The sequence below is a fragment of the Megascapheus bottae genome, chromosome 16 (assembly GCF_031878675.1).
Source record: "Megascapheus bottae isolate mThoBot1 chromosome 16, mThoBot2.hap1, whole genome shotgun sequence".
NCBI lineage: Eukaryota > Metazoa > Chordata > Mammalia > Rodentia > Geomyidae > Megascapheus > Megascapheus bottae.
In genome coordinates this window covers 53,752,834-53,770,272 of record NC_143524.1, presented here as the reverse complement: position 1 = coordinate 53,770,272, position 17,439 = coordinate 53,752,834, and the positions used below count along the sequence as shown (strand labels likewise).

The following is a 17,439-nucleotide window of genomic DNA, read 5'->3' as shown; positions in this document are numbered from 1 at the left end:
ATGACCTAACTAGGTCTACACACAACTTCCAGGGATTTACACTTGCCTGTCTTTACTTTAACAGTTGCTATAGAGTCCCTTTTGTAAATACCTCCTTAGAATGGCTGAGATCATAATCCCTGAAAAATACGGCTACAAAGAGTGGTAAAGAAAGTGCAAAGGAGAATACCTTTTACAAAAGATAATGTGAATGACTGAATAATTGCTTAAATGTTCTCTCTTCTTACTCACAAAAGCATCTCTATGTTGCAGATGAACTGTCTCCTTATGTCAGACCTGAGCTGTCTCAGGTACTGGATCACAGTTCAAGAGACCATCAGCAAGGTAAGCTCCCTCTGTTTGCGGCTAAGACATCCTCATGCTCTGGTTCCGATGTCAGTGAGATCAGGAAGACAACTGATGATGCCATATCTAAAGTTCTAGACTGGTTTAACCGAAGTTCTCATTCAGATGACAATAACTCATCCCTCCCACATTCCCAAGGAATAGAGTCCAAAGAAAAAACAGACTCAACGTTGAAGGCTACTGTTGCCATGGAGACAGATGATGGCAGTCTAAAAGAAAACGGCACAAAGGCCCTGTCACCTGCCAGAGTTACCTTGCAGCCTGTGAGATCTGGCTTAATATTTCAATTCCAGGGAGATAGGCTGTTTTCTGAAAACTGCAAAGATAGTGACATGGATAACAAAGCCAAATCTATGAATTTATCCCAGCAAGGCATCTCAGAGGAAGATGCGTGTGTACCATTTGAAAGCCAAAGAAGTAAAAATGTGAACTGTAGCCAAAATTCAATAAACCCAGGAAAAGAAAATGGGGCACCTAGTGCAACCAGTAAGTTCTCCCACAGAATTCTCCGAGGATCTGACACTCAAGGACAAGCTCCATGCAACACTAAGAACATTGGCAGGTTGGGCAAAGAAGAATTCAACTTTCCTGTTCAAGAAAAAAATAGAGAAAACACGGAAGTGAATTTTAACCTGGAGACAATTGACCACAAACCAAATTTGAAAGACGATGTGGAAGCAGAGATAAAAAGCAAAAAAGGAAATAGTTCCATCCATGTGGCTTCTTTAGAGACAGAGAGTAGGGGCATGTCCCCTGGGGCTGCCCGCTGTGGATCTGCATGGCAAGGTGCAAGGGAGAGTCACAAGAAACCAGTACAAAGAGAGAAATACATACGAGTGAGCGAAAGAATATCTTTTTGGGAAGGAGAGAAAGCTGGGACTAAGTTAATTCACAAAGAGCCTGTACCTTCAAGTAGCCAGGAGCACCCTTGTACTAAAATGTACCAACCTTTGAAGTCACAGAGTATGGCCCTGGACACAAATGAATATTGTCACATCATTGCCAAGCGAGTGGTGCTTGATGATGATGACCAAATACCCCATCTCTCCAGTTTTTATTCCTCAAATCAACCCGACGAACCCAGGCCTCAAATATCAGATCCATCCAAAGACTCTCATTCAGCTGACCAATCAGAAAAACTGTTTGTGTTTCAGAAAAAGGCTTATGAGCCTGTAAAACAATTTCCAGTTGAAGACAGTTGGAGTTCTACAAGAGATAGTACTTTACCAGCACTGCCAAGTCCCTCAAATACTGAGAGTGAAAGACAGACTTCTTTGGAGAAAAAGAGACTTCCAATGGGTGAATCAAATGCCAACTTTAAAGTGATGTCCCTAAAGGAAAGAATAGATGAGCACAATACCGAGCAAGTCTGTCATCACTCACACTTTGAGAATTTGAGAAAGTTTTGGGACTTAGGAGCAAACAATAAGGATACTTTTGAGAATCCTACGAATTCCACAAACCCTATACTTTTGAATAACCAGAAACAGAAAGAATTCAATGACATTAAATCATCAGGAAAAAATGTTCATGAAGCAGAAGCACTTTTAAGCCATAAAAACCTTATGGCAAGAGAGGAAATGAAGAAAGTAAACTCAAAGTACACGCTCCAGGTTCTACCAGATGAAACCACAGTCCTGTTGAAATCATCAGGAATGTCCACTCATCACTTGGCAGGAAATGAGCTATTCAAGGAAAATGTGGAAAAGAATACAGAATGGTTGCTCACTTCAGTGATCAAGGAGGAAAGGAATGACTCAACTCAAGAGACTGAAGAATCTATAGTGAAAATGAGAGTTTTGTCCGTTGATGACAAAGTCACTTATAATGACAGTTTACAGCAGCTGCTGTCCAAAGCTTCATTGCCTCCAATCCAACCTTTGGATGGAAATTATGAACTCAAACCAGATAATTCTGAAAATAGGACATGGCCTCAGAAGGTGTATTATCCTCATTCTGAGGAGGATCCCAAAGGACCCAAGGAGATCACTGCTAAAGAGATTGTCAAAGAACATATAGACAAAACAGTAGCCCCTCCAAAGTTCAAACAGGACACTTTGGCTGCTAGTCTAGACAAACTTCTGAAAGAAGCAACTGAAACTTCATACTCTCCCTTGCAAAACACGTTGGAACCTATTACTGCTAAAACCAACCCTCAGCCTGATAGGGGAAGATTTTGTGAAAAGGGAACAAAGAAGGATCCCAACATTTCAGCCTATTTGAGAGAGCTAATAGCTCCTTTTCCAGAAGAAGATGGGCCATTTGGAGATGTTGCCATTACCCAGAAGGCTGCTGGTAGCATGTGCCAGCTCCACGGGGAAAGCTTGCTTCAGATGGCTGAGAAAGGTCCTCCTCTGCTGGAGCAGGCTTCCTGTCCTCTCAGAAAGCATTCTTTTGTGGATGAGACTAACGCTCCAAAAGATTTGCCTTTGACCTGTGATGCTCATCTAGTTTCCCAGGATAGGGCATTGGCCTCCCAAAGGGAAATTTCAGAGACCATAGAGAAAGTCATTCTTCTACCCAAACCTGTACTGGATGAAGTGAATACTACATTATGGAGGCTATCAAAAGAGGCTTGCCTAAGTTATCCAGCTGGGAATGCAGTGGGTCCTGGAGAAGTGAAGGCAGGATTCCCTGAGGGAGTACAATTAGCAGGTGGCTCCCCAAGTCCTCTGGGAGTGACCCCACCAAGGCTTACAGTGGACAGCATGGTTCCTAATTCCTCCCAAGTAGTTCCTGGTAAAGCTTGTGAACTCAGGTCTTACTTAGCTACCCCAGTGTCTCCCTCAGAACAGCTCATTCATTCGTCCATTTCTACTTTGGTTCAGAATGACGTAGAGCTACCTCAGGAAGTGGCAGAGATTGTGAGGCAAACAATTATTCAACCCAAATCAGAGCACTGCCTTGAATTCAGTGCTGGCTTAGCAAAACTCCTGCAGGAAACCCTAGAAACCTCCCCATCAACACACGGAAAGGATCCGGAGATGCTTTCTTCATTAGAAATGACAGCTAGTGCCGACAGGCATGTCACTTCTGAAATCCATCCTGAGGAGGTAAAAGAAACAGTAGAAAAGACAGAGGCTCCCACAATCACCGAGAGTGCTTTTGACACTGGACTTGAGAAACTTCTTAAAGAACTAGCTGAAGCTCCTCCTCATCTGCTCAGAATGTTGGTGGAGGAAGAGACTTCTTCTGAGAAGGAGCTGGCACGATCAGAGCAGCCCACAATCTCAGGGGCAATGCTCCATTTTTACCAGGGAGCCTCTAACATAAAGGATAAAACGAATGCTTTGGACCCCCAAGTCAAGCAATGTGATGAACTTGTTGGAGTTAAAGCTGAGGCTGGTTTACCGTTAAATCTTGGTGATTCTGCAAGTGATACAGAGGCCCTCGGAACCTCACAACTTCACAAGGACTATGAAATAGGAGCTACTACAAATATTACACCCCCAGAGAGCAAGGACAGGAAAAGCAATGTTTCAGGGAGAAGAGGGCCTTTTCAGGAACCTGGCTTTGAAGAGGTTTCTGCAGTCATTAGTGGGCCCAGAAACGAGCAACCTGTGTCTCCCTTGACAAGCAAAGAAAACTCGAGAAAAACAAATGCAGTTGAATTGATCCTAGCATCTCCATATAAGAGACAAGATGAGCATGAGCAGCAAGGAAAAGGCGATTTCTCTGACTCTGATTTTTCAGATAGAAACACCAGTTCTAATGCAGAAAGCTGGAGAAGTACTTTGAGTGAGCATTTTGGGTTTTTTTTTAGCTCATAAGTATGCTTCATGAAGTGCTTATGTAAAGGATACTTTTAAAAAATTGGGTTAACTTGATGATCTCAGTAGTGCTACTTTCTTTACCTCATTTTAGTTCTTTTGACCCTTTCTCATTTTAAAACTATGATTTACACAGAAACAGATTTCCTACAAGGCTGTGTTTCAGAGTTGAACCTGACTTCTCAATAACTTACCTGTGGAATTTTCAGTATATAAAATAATCTTTGGGGTTTAGAAAGCACCTTTAACTGTGCTGGAAATAATTGAAACTTCTTAACTGGTAATATTGAGTGAAATCTCTAAGTCAGGGTTAAGAAAGTAAGACCAAAGAGCACAAATTCCCTAATTAAGTGCAGCACTTTACTGCAATTTTGACTAAAAATATCCAGGACAAAACATAAAGCAAAACTTCCCTTCCCTCAAATACTTGTGCTATGTTTTTGTTTGTTTTGATGCCACTCCTTCTCTCTCACTTTCAGACATTTGCAGACTTTTCCCCTTCTAGAATATGACTTTGGTCAGATGAATTCACCTGATTCCATCTAATGAATTGCTGGGTGTGGTGAATTTCTCTGGCTTAGCTAAGTTGTTAATGATCTTTATCCATACTCACTTTCACCCAAATGGACCTAAGACTATAAAGCATAGAACTTGACTTCATTTGCTATTCCGATCCTCTCTTGGAATTTTTGGTTTTGTTTTTCGGGTTTGTTTCTTTTTTATAGAGAAATCCCAGAGTGAAATAGAATAAGGAATTGCCTGAATGAACAGTGATGAAATGGTATAGGATGTTCTCTGGCTGGGACATTTTAACCAAAGTTGCACAACAGCTGCTGTTGTAAATTAATAGATGACAGTTTCCATGAAATCAGATGAGCTTTGTTGAGTGTCTGATTTTGAGTACTTTTGAAAGTAGCTGTAGTGTCTCCTCTTGAACACTGAGCAAAGAATCCACCTTTAATCCTAATTAGTCAAGATATAGTCCTTTAACAAATGTTACTTTTTTTTGGTTTGTTGGTTGGTTTTTGTCAGTCCTGGGGCGTGAATGCAGGATCTGGGCACTATCTCTCAATTTCTTAAGGCTAGTACTATCCCACTTAAGCCACCGTACCACTTCTGACTTTTTCTGAATAGTTTATTGGAGATAAGAGTCTCACAGACTTTCCTGCCCTGGCTGGCTTTGAACCACAGTCCTCTGATCTCAGCTTCCTGAGTAGCTAGGATTATTGGCATGAGCTACCAGTACCTGGCCACAAAATGTTACTCTTCTGAAACAAATAAAAATGAAATAAGATACCAAAACATGAACCCTATTAAGAGGTATCCTCTTAATTCCTGTCCCATGAGTTACTAGGATAAACCCCCATAGGAGCTTTACAAATTTGTCCTAGATAGATACTGTCATCCAATGTATGTAGTGTTATAGGCATTGCTGATTAAAGAGCAAAAGCATTTCTAAATAAGAAATCACCTAGACCAAGGCCAGAGAAGATAATTTAAAATTATGAGCCAATGAAAGGTATAAAATAATACAGTGCTTATCCTATCTTCTAACCTAAATTACTATTTTAGGACAAGTTGTCAGAGGAAGAATGAACATTAAGGAAGAAACTTACTACAAAGTTACCTTAATTCTGATGAGCGATCTTACATGTTTACTTATGGCTGAGTTCTTCACCAGCTAGGACTTCAATGTGTCTCTTTGGAGAGAGAGGGTTTCTATGGTCAACTTCTTTGGGAAATGCTGAAGGACTATGGACATTGTTAGCATGTTAACATTTCTGAGATATCTCTCTTCCTCTTTTTTTTTTTTTGTGGGGCTTGAACTCGGCCTGGGTGCTGTCTCTGAGTTCTTCAGCTCAAGGCTACCACTCTACCCTTGAGCCAAGCCTCACTTCTCGATTTCTAGGAATTAATTGGAGATAAAAGTTGCAGGTTCTTTTGTGCCGGGCTGGCTTTGAACCTTGATCTTCAGATCTCAGCCTCTTGAGTAGCTAGGATTACAGGTGTGAGGCACTACGCCCAGCTGAGATGTCTCTTAAAGTTTAACCTTGAACATCCCAAATCAAACTCATCTAAGAACCCATTTGCCATGTCATGCATAATTAACAATAAGCAGAACTGGAATGCATTTCAGGAAATTATTTTTTAGAAAAGTGGTATTAATAGAATGATTCGTGGATTCAACAAATACTTTTCAAGTATCTATTGTCATTGCACAGAGAGTAGACAGTACTGAATGTCTATACTCAAAGCAGGCTAACCACGGTAAGAGTTTTCATTGTTAAAAAGAAAAATTAGGGCTGGGAGTTTGGCCTACTGGTAGAGTGCTTGCCTGGCATGCACAAAGACCTGGGTTTGATTCCTAGGCACCACATACATAGAAAAAAGCTGGAAGTGGTGCTGTGGCTCAAGGGTAGAGCTCTAGCCTTGAGAAAAGTCCAAGGAAAGTGCTCAGGCCCTGAGTTCGGCCCCACGAATGGCCAAAAAAAAGAAAAATTAAAGAAAATTCAGAGATTTAAAAAATAAGTCTATTTAATTTAAAGACTGTTCTTACTCTATTCTAAAACTATGTATCTCTTTTCCTCTTTTTGGTTAAAAACATCTTATTATAGAACAATAGCATTAATAAATGATAGGATTTTCCCTTGTCCTTCAAAATGCCATGGTTAAATAAAAAGTTGACTACTCCATTTCTTTACTCTCATTTGGTTAAGATTGTCACAAAGTCATGAAATCCAGGAAACCTACATCTACTGTTCTGGAAAGACACACATCTGTGCACCAGATGATATACAGATGTTGCACATCTGGATGCTGCCTTCTATGGTTTTCAGCTAACATTTTTAATGCTTCTAAAATCATTTCATTATTATCTTCAAAAGCTAGACTATTAAGTGGGAAGACTCAATGACTGGTGCAAAATAAATCATGTGCCTAAAATAGGTAGGTGCAAGCAATCAGGAAAACACTTTCCTATTAATGTGGTAATCTTGTTTCTGAACGTTTATGTTTGAAAATATTTCCTGAGTACGGAAATTATTTTAAAGAGAATTTTAATTGTGCAAAACTTTTATGTTTTTCTTCCATGGAGTATTTAAAAAGTAAATCAAAGTAGAGAGGCTTATAGCCTAATTTCTCTTTTCAGCCTACTATCTCAATGTTCACTGGTTATGACAAGGTTATTTTTCCTTTTGTATTGTGCAGTATTCACCGGTTTTGTCTTATAACAGGTTCAGAAGAAGAACCCAGTCCTGTTTTGAAAACTTTGGAAAAGAGTGCTTCTAGAAAAATGCCTTCCAAAAGTCTAGAAGACATTTCATCAGATTCATCAAGTGAGAATAAAGTTTTCCCCCGTCCATACCTCTCCTGAGCTTCAAGTTGCTTATGTGCTCTTGTGTGGTCTCACTGCATGTTGCCGTGCACTGAAACCCAAATGCAGGTGTTCACTACTTAGAATAACCTCTCCCAAGTGTGCTGAAGAGGCTCACACTTAAGGGTCTTGAACTTTGCTTTTAAGATGATGGATGAAGTTTGATTATTAGAGCCTAGGTCCCCTTGCATTGAAATGAGTGTTTACTCAAGTGCAATGAATTTTAAAGGATTGTGGTAGCTAGTAGTAGAGAAATTAGTGCTATTTACAAATAGTTTAATTGAATATCTGCCCAAATTTGTCTAAGAATTTTACACAGTTGACCTCATTTAATCAAAACAAGCAACCCAGGGAGAGATGAGTTGTTGTTGTCCCTGTTGTATAACTTGTAACTGCAGCTCAGAGATGTAAAGTCTTGCTGTCACACAGCATACCTGGGAGTCAAAATTAACAGACTACTGCCAACAGCATTTATGAAGTGGCTGTAATATATACGACAGTGTCGGGTGTCTAATGAATTTTGCAATATGAAGTGGAATTAATGGAATTAGTCCCTGGTTCAAGGGCTGTCTTTTCTACCCACATATTTTTCTTTTGGTTACTGGGACTACAGACACAAAGACTAACCCACAATACTTTAGGTTTTCTTTTTCTTCACTGGCAACTGCTTCCATTGGTTCAGTCGGTGAAGGATTTCTTATGTGCAGACAGAAAGTATGATATATGTAGAGATTATGTGCCAGGCAAGTAGACTTAGCAAACATGACTTCTAGAGGTTTGTTCTTTACTATGTTGCAGTCAATGATGTGTATTTCTGTGATTACAGATCATCACAATGTATTGCGTAAAAGTTAACTACTTGCCAAGTGCATAGAATTACTCAATGACCATTGCTGGATTTGGAGTCATTCTGAGACATCTGCAGGGGAGATTTACCCCCCAAAAATGATAGAAAGAAATCAGAGTTTAATTCAAAAAAGAAAAACTGCTCCATAAAAAAAAAATCTGAGATTCAGAGACTCTCAAGGCTCTGAAGACAATCTGCTCATTTTGGAATACAGTCCCAGCCCTCCCAAGGGTCTTGAAATTTCAGAATTAGAAGGATCTTGAAGGTCACCCATTTCCACCTTCTCCTCCTCCTAAAGCTGCCTCAACACGTGGTCAGCCCCCTACCCACCTGAGTGCTTCCAGAGAAAGCCAGTCAATCCTTCATTGGACATCCCTAATTATTCTGCCTTATGTTGGTGATGAGCCCTAGGGGTGGAGTGAGGGTGGGGAGAGCCTTAATATCAGTTGTTCAATTTAGCAAATCTCTTGCCTTTAGAAGCATGCGGTGATTTCCATTTAAACTACTCAGGAGTGTGTAGGGTTAAAAAAAAAACCATCAGCTGACGGGTATTCTTGCACACTCCCTTCCAAATACCGATACCCACTCTCACAACAGCCTGCCAAGATTCCACTTAGCAGCTGGTCCCCAGTTACAAGCTCTTCAGTTGACTTCCCAAGCAAGTCTTCCCAGCGGCATATGCAAACGATGATGCATACACACAAATATTTGTTCATAGCCATAGGTTTGGGAAAGTGTTAGTCATGGCCAGATCTCACCCTTTGCAGAAGAATAGATAAGCTGTTACAGTCCCGTGCTTCCTCCCGCTGCCCGCTGACTGCTTGCTCTGAGCTAACCCTCTAACCCTTGGGAGTCAGTGTGCAGCAGGCAGTGTGCTGATGTGAGCTGCATCGGGGCTGAAATGGGAGCTTGCGCTATGGCACTACCTCAAGAAGCTCATCTAAAGAGAAAGTATTTGGGGGAAGACATCTTGGTTGCACCCCTCACTGCATCTGGATTAATTGCTTCCAACTCCGAGAGCCTCCAGGGACCATCTCATTGTTCTTTTCTCTCCAAGGGTCAGCCATGTTAACCATTTGTTCATTTCTCCTGAACAGATCAAGCAAACGTAGATATTCTGCCAGAAGATTTAGTACATAGTGCCGAAGATGGTAACTATCTTTATGTATTTGCATGCCTGTTTGTATTTTCAGTTCCAGGGTGATTTTGGTAGTTAAGGGGGTGGCTATGATGGGTAAAGAAAAGAATTTCATTAGCTACTATGTAATAAATAATGCTAATGAAAAAGCCTTCCGAGGTGCCTTTAATACTGTTTGTATTCTTGAGGCTTTTGGTGGTGAAACTGTTGGGATGAGCTCATCAGAGACCTTTAGGGAAGCATAAGTTCCGATAAATAGGAAATTGTATTTCTGTGGTATGAGTTGATTTTTACTACTTCGATTTGCGGAACTCAAGATAGAACAAGTTCCTTGGTTAAATTAATCCTGTGTTTAAGTCTCAAGTCTTAGCATTTAAATATCTGGAAACAGCTAGTAAAGTCTTAGGGTCTAGAGAAATGGTCCCAGGACAAGGATTGGGAAATCTGCCTCTGCTTAGATAATAAGTAAAGACTAGACTGAGGATGGAATTAATTGATTGATTCTGAATGTTAAGGAATCAGAAATGTCAGAGATTGTCTGTGGGTCATTTATTACTTGGTTCAGTTTTAAAAATTAATAGGGACTAGTTCTAAATTTATGCAAAAAGTATAATTTATTTGTATGCTAGTTTTTGCATTTTTCCTAAGTTGCTCTTGCTATAAAATACAAATGTATACTAACTGAGCTTTTCCTCTACAAAATGCAGTAGTACAGTTCCTCAAAGATCATTCCTTTTATGGAATAGTTTAATTACCTCATTAAAATAAAGTAGGCAGGATTTTCATATTGATTTTGCAGATAAGTAAAGCCTGGAGGAATTGTGTGACTTTTCTAAGATCCTGTATCCTAGTCAGTCAATGGGAGAGCAGAGAATGGAATTTGAACTTGGCTTCTCCCTGTCCGATGCTCGTGCTTTGGTTTAGTAGCTTATAGGAAAGCCACCACACCCTCTGATGCTAGAACTTACATTTTTAAGTGAGCAAGAGACAGTAAAGAGGTTAATTGGAGTCGTACTGGGATATGGATGAAGCAAGCTGAAAAACTTGTCAGATGTATTCTGTAATTTCAGCTCTAAAACTGACATTTGAGCTTTACTTTCATGACTATTTAACCCTTCTATTAAAATGGTTTTTATTCTCCATGTTACTCTCCTGAGTAGATCAAAAAGCAAATCAGGAACCAGAAACAAATGAAAGCATACCAGGAAGTGAGTAGCAGGATCTTCTTCACAATTGATTAACTCTTCTAATCTACACAGTGGTCAATGTGCTGAAAGAACTAATTCATATCATAGCATTTATTATTGCTAACCTCCTGCAGCTTGCAAAACTATTTCATTTATAAATGTTTTAAAAAACACTTTATTAGTATTTGTGGTAGAGGATAATTCCTAGTTTCACTAGGGAAGAGGTATATATCTAAATATATATCTATGTATATATTGTGCATATTGCTATCATTGCATATGGTTGACTTTTTGTCCCTCTCTCTGATTTTTTTTTTTTCTGTTCCTGGGGCTTTAACTCTAGACCTGGGCGGTATTCCTGAGTTTTTTTTTTTTTTTGTCAGTCCTGGGCTTGAGCTCAGGGCATGAACCCTGTCCTTGGACTTTCTCAAGGCTAGAGCTCTACCACTTGAGCCTCAGCACCACTTCCGGCTTTTTTTCTATGTATGTGGTACCGAGGAATTGAACCCAGGTCATCGTGCATGCTAGGCAAGCACTCTACCACTAGGCCAAACTCCTGGCCCCTCCTGAGTTGTTTTTGCTCAAGGCTAACACTCTACCACTTGAGCCACTTACAGCTTTTTCTCTGATTATTTGGAGATAAGAGTTTTAGGGACTTTCCTGCCCAGGCTGCCTTCAAACCTTGGTTCTCTGATCTCAGCCTCCTGAGTAACTAGGATTCCAGGCATAAGCCACCAACACCTATCCATCTCTCTGCTCTTTTTGAGTTTTGCTTAAAATCAAGTTAACACTTTCTGATTTCAGTGGGCTTTGAGTTGCAGTATGGTCTTAAGTATTAGATCTCTTGTATACTGTATGCAGAACTGTAGTCACAAAGCAATTTATTAATTATTTGAACCAAAAAATGGACTGTACTTTGACAGATTTGTATGTAGTATAATTGAATATACCTCTCTACATGTCTACAAATTATATTATGTCATGGATTTAAACTGAGGCTTAAAATTAGACACAAACAGTAAATATTCAATGCAAACGATGAATGGACACCTGAATCTAATATTCATCAGCTATCACTATGCCACTATGCAACATTAAGCAGAGCATATTTTTGTGTTTTTTAATCTCTTTTTTATTTAATGTTAAGATTATTTCAGGACAGAAAAGGCCAAAAGTGGTTCCATGGCTCAATTGGTAGAATGCTTGCCTTGAGCAAAAGAAGCTAAGGACAGTGTCTAGGTCCTGAGTTCAAGCCCCAGGACTGGAAAAAAAAAAAAGATTACTCTACTTGGCAGTGACTATTTTTTGGTAGTAAATTTAAACTCAGAGCTTCACATTTACCTAGCTTGCTTGTTTGCTGCCATTTGAGCCACATCTCCAGATCTGCTTTTTTCTAGTTATTTTTGAGATAGTATATCATGGTCTTTTCTGCCCAAGCTGGCTTTGACCTATTATCTTCTGGATCTCAGCCTCCTGAGTAGCTAGGATTACAAAAGAAGTTATCAGCATCTGCCCCTAACCATTATCTTTAGGACAAATGACACATTAAAAAAAAAAAAGATTCTGTGAGGCCAAGCAAAGCATGAAGATATGCCTGTGTGGTTTCTTAGCCATTTCTGTCCATTTTGTAAACCTAGGCACTGCAAACATGAAGGTAATCTCACACACCTCTCCCGTTGGTTCCACAGTATTTTAATAGTAATCTCCCCACAGCCTTTGCATGTACTGATAGTCAGTAATGAGGAGAGCAGGGAAAGGAGGGAGCCATTAGCTAGAGAATCAATGTGCTGATGCTGAAGTCATGACTTCTAGCATGTAATCTGAGACGACTCTTGAGGTCCTCCTCCTGTAAGCAATGGAGGGTTGAGCTTTGGCACATGACTTGACAAATTCTTAAGAGCTGCATAGGGGAAGAAGACAGTCCAGGCCTGGCCCTTGTGAGTATGTGCTTTCTGGATGCTACAGACTAAATAAGACTTCTGTCCCTAAGAGGTGTTGCTTTTGAACTGGGAAATGCTTACATTTGGATCTTTGACCTTATCTTGCTATGCTTTGTTTAATATTTAGGCTGAGGAATGACAGCCAAACATGCAGATGCTTGTGATTCTCTGTGTTCACTCCAGACTTCCTAATTGGCTTAGTTATTGGTCAAGACAAATATACCAGTTGTGTACTAAATTTGGACTAAATTAATTGTTCTCTTTTTAGCAATTTTATTTCTGGGGGAGGGGTACTCAGCCTCCTGAGTACCTAGGATTAAAGACACAAGCCACCAGCACCTGGAATTCTTAGTGACTTTTATTAGCATAAAATACGTTCTTTTCATAGGATAAAATCAAATATATGGTCAAAGCATATATAACAAAGCCCATAAATATAAAATTCACTATATTTCATCTATCTTTGATAATAATAGGAATGGGTTACATCAAAAAAATTTTACTCTTCTGATCCATACTCTCCAACCTAATCTTATTGTACTACCAATTTAACTCACCCTGAAAGAGAGAGAGAGAGAGAGACAGAGACAGACAGAGACAGAGTTGTTCAATAGAAGGAGACATGAGAATGGGTTTTGTTGTACATTTACCTTTGTGTACCTAAAACTAGCTAAAAATTCATGTGCGAGTAATTAAGTTCAAATTTTCTTTGCCTGCATGAGATATTTTTAATTAAACATGAATATGAATTTAGCTAATACCTATCGTGAATTTGAGTCTTTTGATTTATATATAGAGTGAAATTTTATTTGGATCTGTTATCCTAATATCACTTTTTTTTGCTAGTCCTAGAGCTTGAACTTAGGGCCTGAGCACTGTTCTTGGGCTTTCTCAAGGCTAGTACCCCACCACTTGAGCCTCAGTACCACTTCTGGCTTTTTCTGTGTATGTGGTACCAAGGAATCGAACTCAGGTCTTTGTGCATGCTAGGCATGCTACCACGAGGCCAAACTCCCGGCCCTAATATCACTTTTAAGGATAAAGCCAAATGTTTACGATATAATTTAAAGATTCTGTATCAGGCAACATTTATTTAGAAAATAATTATATAAAAATCTATATGTCAGGGACTTAAGTACCTTGGAAAATATTACCTTCCATTGTAAAAGCTGCTGTTCACCATAAGAAAAGCTCAGATATTGTGACTCTTAGACAAATGGGACAATACTTTTCTAACTAGAGCTGTGCATGTGCAAGTTAGGATTAGAATTCAGCCTCTTACTGTACCATTTACACATATAGTCACTATATCAGAAAAAGATATGTGCTATATTTTCCTCTTAAATTCATAGAATATTCTAGCTTAATAATGTCATTTGGCCTTGAGCTTTTTTTGCTCAGGGTCAGCACTCTACCACTTGAGCTACAGTTCCACTTCTAACTTTTTGGGTATTTGAACTTTCCTGCCCAGGCTGGCATTGAACCAGAAGTCTCGGACCTCAGCATTCAAAATTGTATTGCAGGCATGAGCACCCAAGCCTGGCTCAGAAGCAGTTTTTAATTTCTAATTTTCATAATTCTGAGTAAGAAACACTGTGAGAAAAAGAAACCTCATGATCATTAAGTAAACAAACTTGCTTCTTGGCAGTCAAAGGCCAAGGACACTTCCTTTGTGGAGCTATCTGTAGAGATCCTCACTGTTCAAATGAAATAGTTTTCCAGCCTGCAGCATGTTGCTCATCCAATGTATCTTGAGGAGATGAACCAATAAATTCTAGAACTTGGGGTTCAAAGGGCTGATATTTCTAAGAGTAAATAAAACCAATTCATATTGATAAAGTGCTTTAATGTAATAAAAGTCCATTTCTAGTTTAACAAGAACTAGTTTCAAAAGTTACTTCATTTACTATTTGGTTCAATTCCTTGCTAGTTCTTTTTTTATCTTTATCTTTCTCTCTATATATATGTAGTTCATTAAAACTGCATGTTGCTTACCTCACAGTTCTGTGCATGTGAACTACTGTGCCTTTACTGTTTGCCCAATGCATTTGTTCATACACTGAAACATAAAAAATTTCCACTTATGCCTGATGTCTGACCAGTGTAAGAATAATTTGAAATCAAATGTTGCTGTTTTAGTTTCCACAGTGCCTTCACACCCCGATAATCAGTTTTCCTATCCTGACAAACTCAAAAGGATGAGCAAGTCGGTTCCAGCATTTCTTCAAGATGAGGCAAGTTCTGCTTTTTTTTTTTTTTTTTTTTTTTGTACCTGGAGGAGAATGGAGCCAAACAGGCAGATTTGCTAGGACTGCTTGTGTTCTACCGTAGCAGGGAGCAAAGAGGACAGCCAGGACGTAGGACCGACCCTTGCTTCCAACTCAATGGAGGCAGTGTTGTTGGTCCTGGAACCAGGCATAGCACATCTCATGTGACTCAAACAGAAATTCTTTTTTCGGTAGTGAAGTCAGATTGCCTAGATTTGGGAATGTGACTTTTGTTTCAAAGTAGGTACAAAACAAGGAATCCAGGCAGAAATATGTTGGCAGGAATAAACTACCCTTCTGTAGCTTGGAACAGATTTGACTTAGTCTAGGCAACATGACTACCTTAAAAGCATTTGTTCAAAAATAACAGTGACACAACAGATTTTATATTTATTATTTTATTCAGTCCTCCAAAGATCCTGGAAGATTATAATATGCAGGTATCACAAGTAAAGAAACAGAGAGCAAAGTTGGTGAGGTAATCACACTCAGCCAAAAAGGGGTTGATCAACCACAAATAGAGCCCAGAACTCATGTGCATGCTGGTCATCATACTGCCTTAAGAACATGACCAGCATGTTCAGTACTTGGTATACTCATTCTAACCATCCAGCTCTCAGTATGCATGATAAGGGACTATGTTCTCCCATTTCAAAAGAAGAGGAAAGGACCCCACAGAGTCACTTTCCCCAATTCTAATAGCTTCTAAAAAGTAGATTTGTTATCTTTTTGACCCAAGTAAGGTCTCCTGTTTTTGTAGTCAGGGATCTGAGGTCACATTCCAAATTTGCAACTTGCTATATGATGGACTGTGGACAAATAATTTAGTTTCCCTGAGTCTGGTTACCTAGTACCTAACCACCACAAGGGGCTGTGGGGAATCAGAGAAAAATATGTAGCCTAGTACCTGGCAAATAATGAATATCCAGTATACGTTAGCTGCTATTTTAGCTTTGCTCTGATTTTTCTTAGTAGGTAAAATAGAATATTTGGAGTATTATATAAGTTACATGTGTTCCTCTTCCAGTCCTGGGTATTTTTTTGTTCATTCTGTTTTTTGTTTTTTGTTTTTTTTGTTTATTTGCCAGTCCAAGGGCTTAAACTCAGGGCTTGGGCATTATTCTGGAACAGTTTTTGCTCAAGGCTAGCACTCTGCCACTCGAGCCACAGCACCACTTTTGTGTATATGGTACTGAGGAATCAAACCCAGGGCTTCATACATGCTAGGCAAGCACTCTACCACTAGGCTACACTTCGGGCCCATTCTGGTCTTTAGAAGAGCTGTTTCTACACATATTCAGGCCTCACACATAGTTAAGGTCCCGCATTACAGTGTTCCTTTTGAAAGAATCACTCAGTTTTTAGAACTAAGTTGCTAGTTAGAACTGAGTCATGGACAGCCCTGGAGTTTCTGTGATTTTTATGCCATTGTAGATCTACTTTGGTTGGGAGGAGGTAGAGGGGAGGGATGGAAGGAGAGGGTAGTAGTAGGGGGAGGCTCATAGTAATGAGCCATATACTAATTTGAGATAGAAACTATGTCAGTTTTTAAAATTTTCTCCATTCAGTTTTAACCTGTTGAGTCATAACTCCACATAGAAGAAAGTCCCAAGTTTTTGAGGCCAGAATTAAATTATCAGTGTATTGGTTTGGACTAGTTATTAGAGGATGTGAGATGCATTGTTTCTTGGAGACTTTATTCACTTTAACTGAGTGCTAGTTATGGGGAGGGAAAAAGATTGTTTCAGATCAACAAGACAGGATCTCATCATTCCGATAATTCACTCATGATCTAATATACTAGTAGAATATCACATGCACTATTGTAGAGAACTGTTCATGTGGGGTATGCAATAGAAGACAATGTGAAAGGTGTGAATATTTTGTAATCTATGAGAAAGGACTCTTATCCGTGTAAGTTATTAATTTTGTTTTTCTTTAACTCCTTTATTAATCTGCAGTAGAATTGGCATCCATTATATCAATGAATAATTGCATGGCCTTGGAGTATGTTGGCATGAACTAATGACTCGATAACCTCAGGAGCCTAGAAAGTGCTCCATATGTGCTCTAACTCTTATAGGAGCCCAGTCTAAATCTTGAATGAAGTTCAAGAGTATTAAAGAGTGACGGGCAAGCTCACAACAACATTGTTGTGAGCTTAGAGCACCTTGGGGCCACCTTGTAGGTAGAAGAATCACTTTGCCATTTTGATACTCTGCCCTGCCCTCTTTCTGGGGTGAGATACAGTGCAGACCATCAACTTCAGCCCCCACCCAGCTGGGGAATTCACACTAGCACCATTTGACCTTGAGAAATGTCCTAGATGGGGAGTGACCAAGATATCATCCTAAACATAGATTCTGATCTTGACTCAATTCTGAATTTAAATACTGTGCATATTATATGATGTTTTGTAGAGTGATGACAGAGAAACAGACACAGCATCAGAAAGCAGTTACCAGCTCAGCAGACACAAGAAGAGCCCGGGCTCTTTAACCAATCTTAGCAGTTCCTCTGGCATGACGTCCTTATCTTCTGTATGTAAACGAAGGCTCCCCATTAATATCTC

At 39.5% G+C, this 17,439-nt stretch overlaps 1 protein-coding gene across 6 annotated transcripts in view; it reads left to right on the top strand.

Annotated features, from left to right (window-relative positions):
* Window positions 1–17,439, top strand: part of Sytl2 (synaptotagmin like 2) — a 114,526-nt gene that overhangs the window by 82,876 nt on the left and 14,211 nt on the right. For 3 of the 6 annotated variants that reach the window (XM_090348554.1, XM_090348553.1, XM_090348556.1), the window contains exons 8-13: window positions 253–4,083; window positions 7,349–7,450; window positions 9,433–9,486; window positions 10,634–10,681; window positions 14,740–14,834; window positions 17,288–17,407. In XM_090348554.1, the coding sequence (XP_090204680.1) occupies window positions 253–4,083; window positions 7,349–7,450; window positions 9,433–9,486; window positions 10,634–10,681; window positions 14,740–14,834; window positions 17,288–17,407 (4,250 nt within the window). The remainder of the gene's footprint in view (window positions 1–252; window positions 4,084–7,348; window positions 7,451–9,432; window positions 9,487–10,633; window positions 10,682–14,739; window positions 14,835–17,287; window positions 17,408–17,439) is intronic. The other 3 variants (XM_090348558.1, XM_090348559.1, XM_090348557.1) reach the window with 3 other exon arrangements.